At 35.0% G+C, this 11,133-nt stretch overlaps 3 protein-coding genes and 2 long non-coding RNA genes across 10 annotated transcripts; 3 read left to right on the forward strand and 2 right to left on the reverse strand.

Moving 5' to 3' along the window:
- The first annotated feature begins 8 nt into the window (after positions 1-8).
- On the forward strand, positions 9-692 carry LOC145205079 (uncharacterized). Its single transcript, XR_013853580.1, has 2 exons — positions 9-107; positions 311-692. It is a non-coding gene; the product is annotated as an uncharacterized LOC145205079 (long non-coding RNA).
- Positions 410-3,179, reverse strand: LOC145205078 (uncharacterized). 6 transcript variants are annotated; one of them, XM_080077722.1, is made up of 4 exons: positions 3,164-3,179; positions 2,206-2,395; positions 1,823-1,920; positions 410-1,724 (listed from the first exon to the last, which is right to left on the reverse strand). In XM_080077722.1, exons 2-4 carry the CDS (start codon positions 2,247-2,249, stop codon positions 1,543-1,545), a joined length of 324 nt encoding a protein of 107 aa, XP_079933848.1. In that variant the 5' UTR covers positions 2,250-2,395; positions 3,164-3,179; the 3' UTR covers positions 410-1,542. The 6 variants fall into 6 exon arrangements, with proteins under 6 accessions (XP_079933848.1, XP_079933847.1, XP_079933851.1 ...); XM_080077721.1 differs by having other exon boundaries at positions 3,150-3,168; XM_080077725.1 differs by lacking the exon at positions 3,164-3,179 and having other exon boundaries at positions 410-1,740; positions 1,844-1,920; positions 2,206-2,831.
- A 3,638-nt stretch (positions 3,180-6,817) lies between these two features.
- On the reverse strand, positions 6,818-8,706 carry LOC145205067 (uncharacterized). Its single transcript, XR_013853578.1, has 2 exons — positions 8,643-8,706; positions 6,818-7,488 (listed from the first exon to the last, which is right to left on the reverse strand). It is a non-coding gene; the product is annotated as an uncharacterized LOC145205067 (long non-coding RNA).
- LOC145205065 (uncharacterized) lies at positions 7,648-8,738 on the forward strand. Its single transcript, XM_080077708.1, has 5 exons — positions 7,648-7,737; positions 7,800-7,892; positions 7,971-8,266; positions 8,330-8,512; positions 8,682-8,738. Exons 1-5 carry the CDS (start codon positions 7,686-7,688, stop codon positions 8,736-8,738), a joined length of 681 nt encoding a protein of 226 aa, XP_079933834.1. The 5' UTR covers positions 7,648-7,685.
- Positions 8,739-8,868: 130 nt separating this feature from the next.
- Positions 8,869-9,504, forward strand: LOC145205066 (uncharacterized). Its single transcript, XM_080077709.1, has 3 exons — positions 8,869-8,961; positions 9,037-9,225; positions 9,319-9,504. The coding sequence occupies exons 1-3, from the start codon at positions 8,869-8,871 to the stop codon at positions 9,502-9,504; spliced, it is 468 nt and encodes a 155-aa protein (XP_079933835.1).
- The last annotated feature ends 1,629 nt before the right edge of the window (positions 9,505-11,133 follow it).

The raw sequence follows: 11,133 nt of genomic DNA on the forward strand, positions 1-11,133 counted from the left end.
GTTTTTTCCAAGGAATGCAGCCTGACTACCATGAATAAAAATGTACGCATTATGACGTCACATACCGTTGTAAACAAACTGGCGCCAGTTTGTGTTCTTGGTTTTAGGTAGGTAAGTTATATTGTGTACGCTCTCAAAAGGAGTTTGAGGTACTTATTAAACATTAAATGCGTATAAACACTCCCATATAAAAGATTCAATGTTAGGGTTGATTCTGATGAAGTTTTGCTCCTACTCGTGAACTTCACTGTCCTGTTTTTTTAATATATGTACTCGAACTATTTTATTCAACATCGAATTTTTAACACAGTTGGGAGACCCAGCCATATTGCGACTTAAATGACTAACAAAACGGAACTGTTCTCCCTTTTTAAATGGAAACTTTTTCTGAGAAATGAAGACCACAAAGCTGTGCAAATGCCTTTTTATTTTTGGTATAAACTCCACCCAGAACCTACTACACCATACACAATGTTTTGATCATGCATTAATATCCTAACATAAAACACAGTTTACTGGCTAGTTTGAAGCAAACATGTTTGCGATTTTCTTAAAAAAGCATTTAATCATACAATTGTAATTACAGAAGCCATATTTTTGTTTTAAACAAAAAAATCCATGTTTCACATTCTCTTTCACATTTCTGTTTTGTAACATTTTACTGTTTGTGCCAGTGCATTGCAAAAGGCTGTTTTATTCATAAATTAAACACACATAAAATATGAGTCCTTTAGTTATATGGAGTACAAGCCTGTGACTGTCATTAAAAAGGCAAATTAGGTAATCATATTGATTTTGAAATTGTATTGTAAATGAATCAATAAACAAACATCAGTTTTTCAAAAACTTCAGAAAGAAAATAAGGAATATTTATTTTTATTACAATATTAAACTGAAAGTATACAATTTGATTGAAATAGGTACAGTAAAATTTGACCGTAGTGAGAAGGTTTTTACCAACAAAAATACCAAAAACACATTTGCTGAAAGATGTGGCAGGTTTGTCAATTAGAACAAAAACCTCAAGTTATTGGTATATTTAGCTCCTGATGTTAATTAAACCTTAACTGAGTCTTCCTCACAAAATGTAAAAATAACCCAATAGTACCAAGAAAAAAATCTGCACTCAGCATGCATAAAAACAGCTTCCATTATATAAACTATCTTCAAATGTCATTTGTGGTAAATATCATACAAGAAAAAAAAAAGTTTGTACTACTGTATTCGACAACCAAGTTCTAATTGGTTGGAGAAATGATTAATTTATCAATGGGTAATAACCAACACCCAGACAATATGTAATCTTTATTCTGACTGCCTGTAGAATGTAGACCAGTGGTTCTTAACCTTTTTTTTCTTTTTTTTGCACCCCCCTGGGTTTCTTAATTATATAGAATAGATCTAACCAACCTTAATGATTCAGCATCCCCGCACCCCCTAGGAACAGTTCTCACACCCCTTGGGGGTACGAGAACCCTTGGTTAAGAACCCCTGATGTAGACATTGCTAAAGAAATACTAAACCTTTTCAACAAAAATAAAACTACCATGGCAACAGATTTACATATTGTATGAGCAATAAATTTTGTACATTGGAAGAAAATTTAGTATAGCCATATACACTGCAAAAATACCTGCGCACAATTATCAGCCCGATAACACAGGCGTGCATGCTGGAGATTTTATGTGAGAGTGGGTTGCACAGAAAGAAAGTGTACTGCAAGTCTGCAACCAACAAAATCTGTATTAGAAAATAGAAAAAAAATGTTTTTAAGTATTTCTAGAAGTTGCACTTTTTTCAGTCATAAACACCATGCACTCACTGGATGACAATAGTAACTGACCAAATTTCTTGTTGATGCTATCATCTTGTGTAAACACCACCTCATTGCAAGAAGCATCTTTTACTTGTTTATGAGATCTGTTTATAAATTCAGAATCAATATTGATGTAAAAACCTGAACTTTCTAAATTAGTAAAATTAGTAACTAAAAGTTAAGTTTTTATGAGGAACACAGTATGTACTATTTTGAGTGAGTATTCATTTTTTAAGGCAAGGGTCTTTGGTTAACTGGACATTTTTAATGAAGCAAAATCCTTTCAAAAATTAGGGTTTTTTTCTGTTAACTTGTGAAGTTTCTGTTATTTATGTCTGTTCTTAATCTGACACAAAAAATATGTTTGTGTTCTGCCATCTGATACCTACCTCACACTTATTGGTTGATTTCTTGTCCCTGATTTCAACACCATTTTGTTGCTTTTGTAATTGGCAGGCAAAATTGTTAAAGTTGAGCAATATGTTCCCAATGGTGATGGTCATGGCATGTCAGTCAGGAAAAAAGGTTTCGCCCATCAGAACCATATGCTTTCACCAGTGGCTGACTTGATGCTGTAGACTTAAAGGGCACATGACCTGTATTATACTATTTTAGTATACTATAAAATATTTTAAAATTTTAGTAAACTATAGTACAGTGTAGCTGTGGGTGACACTAAAACGCTGAATGGGCGGGACGTCGCGGAAACCGCTCAATATCGGGTAAATTGCTGACGGTTAGTGCTATTAGGGTTAGGTTGAGGTTTTATAATAGTATATGAATCAAAAAATGTCCCTGCCTAAAACTTATTCAACTATTTCCTGACATTAGGCAAAAATGCTATGGCGGGACGTCGCGGGAGATGGCGGGACGTTTCGGGCGCGGAATGTAGTGTTCGGCGGAATTTTTTTTAATGATTTTCTATTATAAAACCTTATCCCAACCTTAATAGCTCCAACCGTCAGCAATTTAACCCGATATTTAGCGGTTTTCACGACGTCCCGCCATCTCCCGCGACGTCCCGCCCTCCATTCCGCCCATCCCGCCCGTCCCGCCCATTCAGCGTTTCAGTGTCACCCGTAGCTGTTCTTTATAGGCTACAGTCTTTCTAAAAAAACAAACAAAAATACATTGTGTGATATTAAACAGGTTGCAGACGATGTTCGCGACTTTGCGCAAAATAAATTACAATTCAAAATGTTATCCGTAAAGTTTTTTTAACAAAAATAGTTGGTGCAGACTGCAGACTACATGTCACATTATAACAAGAAGCAACAAAACCGGTATCACCACGCGCCAAATTGAAACCAACTACCATGACGGAAACAATCACCTGGCTATAGTTACCGTAGTCAGGCTGCATTCCTTGGAAAAAAGTGATTACCTAAAATCTCATCGTATGTTTTCTATTGTCGTTGTTTACCTTTCGCTGTATCCACTATTTCTATCTTTAAAATTCCCCTCGTAAGTTTTCTATTGTCTTTGTTTACTTTACCAAAGAACACTATACACAGCAAAATCCATAGAAAACATTTAACGTCACGCATAAATTTTCTTGTCAGCAAGGCAATTTAGAAATAAAAAATATTTAGTCGTTAAGCCAGGTTATTGAAAAAAACATCCAAAACCCTATCCTTTGCGTTGTTAAAAGCGTGCAAAGTCGCCCCATTTCACGCTCCATGAATTCTCGTGCGACAACTTGTGTTTGATAGATAGACTTTGATACACAGGAAGGCCAACTCATTGTTCTCGCCACGCATGAATGAGTCTTACCAAAGTTGTCAAGGACGAGCAAACAGTTTTACAGACGACAATACAAAATAACAACTTAACGATAAAATGGGAGTTACTCACTGTGCGGTGCCAGGATGCAGTTGGTCGGTTAAATACGCCAAGTTGAACAAAGTAAAATGTCCTACGTTTTTTACTGTACGTCGCCCAGAATTTGCAAAAACACAAGAAGATCGCGACCACCGGCAATGTCTCACCAACTTCATGCTTTCGATGAGGGACGCTCAATCCGGAGATATCTTTAAACATATGCTCCATAAAGAAACGTAAGTTTGTGTGTGACTTATTATAAATGTCGCCTTAAATACATTAGGCATTCAATTTTATTTCGCGTTTTGTAGAGCTGCTATTTGTGAGAACCATTTTCATAAAGAAGATATAATAGTCACAGGTATGAGACGAGTATCATTGAAATGTGGGTCTAAGCCTTCTCTCAACCTGCCAAAGAAAGTTACACAGGGGCGGCTCGTGCGAGGGGGCTGCGGAGCTGCAGCACCCCCAGTATTTTTACTTGACATTCCTATTCCAAGTTGTTATACAAAACAATCTTTACATATAGTTTTTATGTTTGATCAGTGTATACTAAGAATAACTTTTATGGCATTAATCCTCATTTATTAAAATAAAATTAGTAAAAATTTTGTATTATTTAAAAAAAAATTAAAAAAAAATCAAAATAATGATAAGTTATCTATGGCGGAGCTGCAGCTCCAGTTTCGTGACGTTTCATGACGTTTTCAGTTGTGCGCATGCGCACTTGGAAAAGCTACATGCCGGGCGTAATAGGCGAGAGGGGGCTGTGGCTCGCGCAGCCCCTCCCGTGACGTAGCGCTAGTTGTGTGGTCTGCTTCGCGTCAGTGAGCTCCAAAGCCAAACCCGTGTACTGTGTTTTTAAGTTCGACAGTGAGTGCAGTTAAATAATTATTTTGCTATCATTAAATTTATTGTTTGACTGTTAGTCGTGACTTTTTAAGATGACTGCAAGTGAGTTTCAGTTTTTACAGTTATCATTGAATTAAAAAAGTGTATCTAACACCTTGAAACAGAAAAAAGGTCATCTAACACCTTTAAAAGTCACAATTAAGCTTTATAATAAATAACTGAATTAAAAAGATTTGTGAAAGTATGGGACAAAACATCTGCTACTCCAATGTCATGCAGGAATAAGCAACAACAAGAAATACTCAGTTTTAGTTCCTATAATGCTACCAAAGAAAAATTAAATTTGTGACTGTGAAGTTAAATGCCTCACTGAAATTCAGGAAATATCAAATGCAGAACAAACAACTGCAAGCAACAGGAATTTTGAAATGAAGACAAAAAAAGAGTGAAGACAATTTAAAGTGTGGATTTCTTAACACACCATGTGGACAGTATTTGCAATCAAGTGCAATCATGTGTATTGATATAATGGACATGTACTGTTTGTCTAACCAGTAGCTGCTAAATTGCTTCACAGGAAGTGTTTCTTAAGAATGAACATTCTACAGACAAGATAGTAGTGACACCAAGCACATACTATTGTTGACAAAGAAAAGCTAGTTACTCAAATGAAAATGTTTCTGTAGATCTGATGTTTATGATTACTTTGAAAATAATTAATCTAGAGATGATGTTTTGACAAATTAAATTACTAGGATGAAAAATTCTTTTTTGCTCTTTCCATGATTTCTTCAAAGGCAAAACAGTTCTTTATAACACTGAAAAAGATGCCAATTTTTCTGAGGAACACCAATATTTCCAAAAGACTTGCACTTGCAGTGCTAGCTCTAAATAGAAAAAAGTTTCTTAATTGTCATTTGGAAATCAAGGAAAAAGCTATCAATTATCATGCCCAAACTATAACTTCATAATTCATTTTGGTTGGAAAAAGGAAGCACAAGATTTAAAAATATGGTTTAAATTTAAGTGAGAGTGTTGTAAATTTTAAAGCTTGAAGGCGTTTTGCACTTTTTATAATAAGTGTTTTATAAGCTATTTGCCAGCAAGCAGCAATTATAGCAGTTAAGAAACTAAAATACAATTAATAGTCTGTACACAAAAATTCAAGAAAGATGTTTAAATGAACAAGTTCTGAAACCAATGTAATGTGGTTGTTAAATTTGTTAGTTATGATACCAATAAAAAGCTGTATGGCTAGTTTTTTTGTGTGACAATAATCTGTGAAGTGTCATAGAATATGTTGAAAACGCTGACTGTGACTAAATTTACTTAAATGAAACATGACAATTTTTGTTGTCGAACTTCGACCTTTTTCGACTCATTTATATCTATTTTTTCTATATTCCTGTTGTGTTTTACCGTATTTACAACCGCTTCGTTTCGAAGCTGTGCCACGTGTGTTTTTGTTTTTCACATTATTACTGAACGTTATTGTGTTTGGCCCGTCGCTGTGCAAGTAAACAAAATACACAAATGATGCCGTCTGCTGTTTACAGTCGTGTACATTATTGCGTAACAAAAATTACGTCACAATGGAGTTGCTAGTTAAGATTTGTATTACTTGTTTTTCTACACAAAACAAATGGCTAGAAAACTAGAAACGTAGCTTTTCAATATATTGCCAACTTATATATGTTCAGTAAAGGCTAAAATTTGTGGGGGCAGCACCCCCACAAATTTTAGGCACGAGCCGCCACTGAAGTTACACCTGGTGTAAAGGCAAGGAAAGCTCCAACAAAATTAGCACCTGCAAAGAAAATTTACCATGCAACCATTACCCAAATTATGCAGTCTGCTACAAAACTTGGAAATGCAATGAAAGGTTACAAATGTTGTAATTCCCACTTTCTGGTGTATTTATTGATTCTAATACATGCAGATAATTGGATATTTTATCAGCAAAAAAATAGCTGTGTGTGTGAAATGAAGGAAGAAAATTACTTGGTTCCAAAATTAAGGTAATTATTAGTAATATAGTTTTCTGCAACTGAAATTTAAACCCATTGGAACTATTATTATTCACGTTTTAGAGTGGTTATAGATGAAACCGTAAAGGTTTCTAGAATATCTTTGTATGGCTGGGATTACATTAATGGCAGTGGAGACAATATAGAAGATCCAAAGTTTTCAACTTTACACTGCTTTTTAAGTGAGCAAATATTGTTAGTCTACTTTGTATAACTAAAAGACATGCAACTGGGCTCGAATTTTCAGAAAGTGTGGAAGCTTTGTCTTTGTGCAGAGGAGTAAGTCCAATTGATGACCAAATTTTAAATACCCATCCAACATTAAAATGGAATGGGACAAATATAATATCAGAGCACATTTACAGGACCAACAAGTGCAGAATAGTTGGTAAATATACAGTGTACTTAACAACGAGTTTACATGGCATTTAACAATTCCATATTGTTATGTCAGCAAGTGGTGGAGATGTAGTCTGTGCAGACTGTAAAAAGTACAACCAACAGGCAGGTGAGGACATGACACCAAATGACGAGGTAATTTGTAGAACATAGCTGCAGTGCATTCAGCCATTATCCACCAGTTGTGCCACCCACTGTTTTGCACTATATAATGTTCATAGGTTGGACAGCAATTACTGGTTTGATGATCATTTTACTACAATTCTGTGGCAGTTTTTTCACCAAGTTAAATAAACTCAACTTGATGAAATTGTTTTGTATTCTGCATGTGTTGCTTAAAATCCATGTGAAGTTCTTCAAATATTGTTGTTCAATACACATAAAATACAAATTATTGCAATGTTGAATATTGAAAATTTTGCAGCTTGAAAATGAGTCGAGATCTTTAAATGAGTGGCAACAGTTGTTTTTGAAGCAACAAATCCGAAATTCTTATGTGCCTCCCAATGCTAGGAGATATCACCCTGATATGATAAGATGGTGCATTGAATTGCATTGCCGTTCTCCTGCGGCCTATGAACATATAAAAAATAGCAATGTTTTGGTTTTACCTTCATCAGCTACAATAAAAAGTTACAGGTAAAAGTTAATACAAGACAGAATAACAAAATATGGATAGTAACATATTTGTATTTTCTCTTATCTTTAGAAATCAGATTTCCCATCAGCCAGGTTTAAATACACAAGCTATTAAACAAGTAAAGAATGTTATGCAGCAATATAAAACCCTTCCAGGATACATAACAATGGATGAAATGAAAAGTAAGTGCAAAATTTTGTTCAATTGTGTCTGATGCCATTACTAATCAAATATGTTTGAAAAGTACGTGAAAACTTGGTGGTGCATGAAGGCAAGTTGATAGGATTTGTTGATTGGGGTGAACCAGATGCAACCAAATTAGCCTCACATATTCTTGGTAAGTTTAAATATTTGTAATTTAAATGTGTATGTCATAAACATAATATTGGACTTAACAAGTCTTTTTTTTGGTTAGTGTTTTATGTCCGAACTGTGAAAAGAGAAATTTCTTTGCCAATCGCTTGGTTTCCCACCCATGCCACACCAGCAAATGAATTGGCACTTATGTTTTGGCAAGTGCTGTTTGAATTGGAAAAGATCGGTATTGAAATTCATGCACTTGTGGCGGATGGAAATTCCACCAACCGAAAATGTTTTCTCTTGCTGAGTGGCCTAAAAAGTGTTCCACTGGACAAACCATTTGTTGCACCAAACCCATTTTCACAAAGTCGACAAATATTTATGTGTTCAGACCCCTCACATTTACTAAAAGTAAGTTGCTATTTGGTTTGTAGTAAAGATAAAAAAAACTAACATAACTTTTTTTGTTTTCAGACTGCACGGAATTCATTATTTTCATCAAAGCCTGGTGGTGCTCGCTACATGAACATGGGCACAGGGGAAGGTGACATTCTGTGGACTCATATTGTAACGTTATATGAGGAGGAACAAAAAAGCTCCATATTAAGCAGAACACGATTGACCAGAGCACACGTCAAATTAAATCCCTTCAGTAAAGTACAGTGTACTTTTAAACATTGTGTTGCATTTAAACAAATCTAACATATGTCAAGAATAGATGTACATGTACATTATGTACATATAAATGTAATGTAACCTAAGAGTTTATAAACGTGAATACTCTTACCAATTTATGGGCTCTGGTTGATTTTTAAACTTTCTACAGATGAAAGTGGGTCTTGCAAGGGAAATGCTAAGCTGGAAAGTGCTTGGAGACCATTAAGGGAGCATCAGGCACTTCACAGTTTGTTCTTCTTTTTGCAGAGTATGTTTCAGATGTTCACTCTTCTGAAGCAAAAGAAGATCATGTATAATTCATCTTTATGTTTCTTTTGCTTAGATGGTTTGACATAATGAATTGCACCATCAAGTGTCCAATTCAATCTGTTGATGATCCAAGACTTGTCTTTCTGCAAACGTTTGTTAAAAAACTTATGACATGGAAGGTATGATATTTACATACAGTGTTGCAGTCATTGAATGTTCACTTTTCAGAATTTGTTTCTGGTTCATTTTTTTAGAATCGTGTGGAACAAAACCACAAAGGAGAGGACAAGCGATTGCTTGCTGCACCAACCCTGGTGGGGTTGGTGTTCACAACAAATAATTTTATAGAATTATGTAGGCAACTTTTGCATAGACATGACATATCATATGTCTGTCTACATACTTTCACCCAGGACAACTTGGAAGCATTTTTTGGCAACCTGGTATGTGCCCAGTCTAAATTTATGCACGACTTTCACTTCCCAAACCTGTACAAGCACTATATTATTATTAATGAAATGTTTTTATTATTATAGCGACAGCTTGGACGAAGGTCACAAAACCCAGATATCTTTCAGGCATCATTTGGAATACAGCACATCACACAAAGAAAAATAATTAAACACGTAAAAGGTGGGAACACAACTTTTGGCAAAAAGAATGCATGGACCACAGTGTCAGAAGAGCCAATTGAAAAAAAGAAGCGTGCATCTTTCTTGTAACTAAAAAAATCGTTAATACATTACAACAAGTTAAGAAATGGTACCATAGCACTGTCTGATGTGTGTGTGTGAAAATATTGCTATGTTGCTACATGTTCATAGCAGAAGAGTAGAAATACAAATAAAATACAATAAAAAACAACAACAGGAACCTGCAAAACAGAAACATCAACAAAATCAAATTACATAAATAACACATTATACATGTATGTTTATTTCCTTTTTAAATCACCTCTGAGACCCTTAGATCGATCATTTGATCCAACATATAGTTTTTCAAACAACTTTTTTGCGAATGCATGCAACAAAACTCTAACAAAAAGTTTCACAATATATTGCAACATACAACAGACACTTGCAGGTTCCTCATCAGACATGTCCTGAATTAAACTTTGAAAATTCATAAATTTTACATCACATATTATTTCCTCTGTAGCACTGTTAAAGTTAATGGCAGTTGGCTTTCCATTAGTCTGTCTTGTTATTTTTAAGTAAACATGTTGTAAAAAGAGAAGAAGTTCATCCGAAGGATATTTCAAACAGCCAGTAAATGTTTCCATTGTTTTGATTAGACTGCCATGTGGTTCTGACGCACAAATACACCCTATGGCTTCAGACAAGGCTGGGAATTTTGCCAATGTTTTCCGAATTAAAAACCCTCCAATATATTCAATGGTGTCGTTTTCAAATGCCTTTATTTGTCCATATGCGCACATTGTGACTGGTTCTTTGGTTTGATGAACAATTTTTGTGATGATATTTAAAAGACATTCTGCCGCAGAACCGTTGCTAAGATCAACATCAGAAAAATACTGTTTGGCGTTGAGGCACATTAAAGGAAACTTGCTTACAATTTCATCCTTGTTGTTGGTTTGTGCAAATGTTTTAAGCAAACTACCCACCAACTCCAAACCTGCGTTCGACAACTTCAATTTTAGATTCATTTCTGCAATGAATTGAGCTGGAAATGTAGATGTCTCAGTGCTCGATACACTTTGCTGTACAGAAAAGCCGGCGTCAGCTAGAACATCAATTTCACTGTCCATATTTTCGAACAATAGGTCCCTTATAACTTCCTCGGGTAAATTTAAGATTTCTTCCATTCTTATCGATGTCTATGACCCAAATGTTTATCAAAAAGTGTAGTCTTTGCTACCTACTCCAGCCATTTTCCCGCTTTCTATCCAGCCTTGGTCAAGCGTGACGAATTGAAACGTCACAATGAGTTAGCCTTCCTCTGTATAGTGTTCTTTGACTTTACGCCGTAGCCACTATTTCTATCCTTAAATTTCCCCTCGTATGTTTTCTATTGTCTTTGTTTACTTTACGCCGCTACTACTATTTCTAACTTTAAAATTCCCTTTTTCTTTATTTTTATATCGTCTTTGTTTACTTCTTTGCTGTGTGTACGACTTCCATGTATCTGACCTTTCCTCGTATCCTTTATTTATTTATTTATTTATTTATTTATTTATTATTATTATTATTTTTTTCCTTTATTCCCCTCAAGTTACACTACGCGCGCACACTATTCTAATTTATACCCTTCTTAATCTATACAGAAAGATACGTTAAACAACCACCTATTGTACCCACCCACACTTGTAAACTATTAATTCTCTGTCTCTC

The sequence above is a fragment of the Phallusia mammillata genome, chromosome 8 (genome assembly GCF_965637545.1).
Source record: "Phallusia mammillata chromosome 8, kaPhaMamm4.hap1.1, whole genome shotgun sequence".
NCBI lineage: Eukaryota > Metazoa > Chordata > Ascidiacea > Phlebobranchia > Ascidiidae > Phallusia > Phallusia mammillata.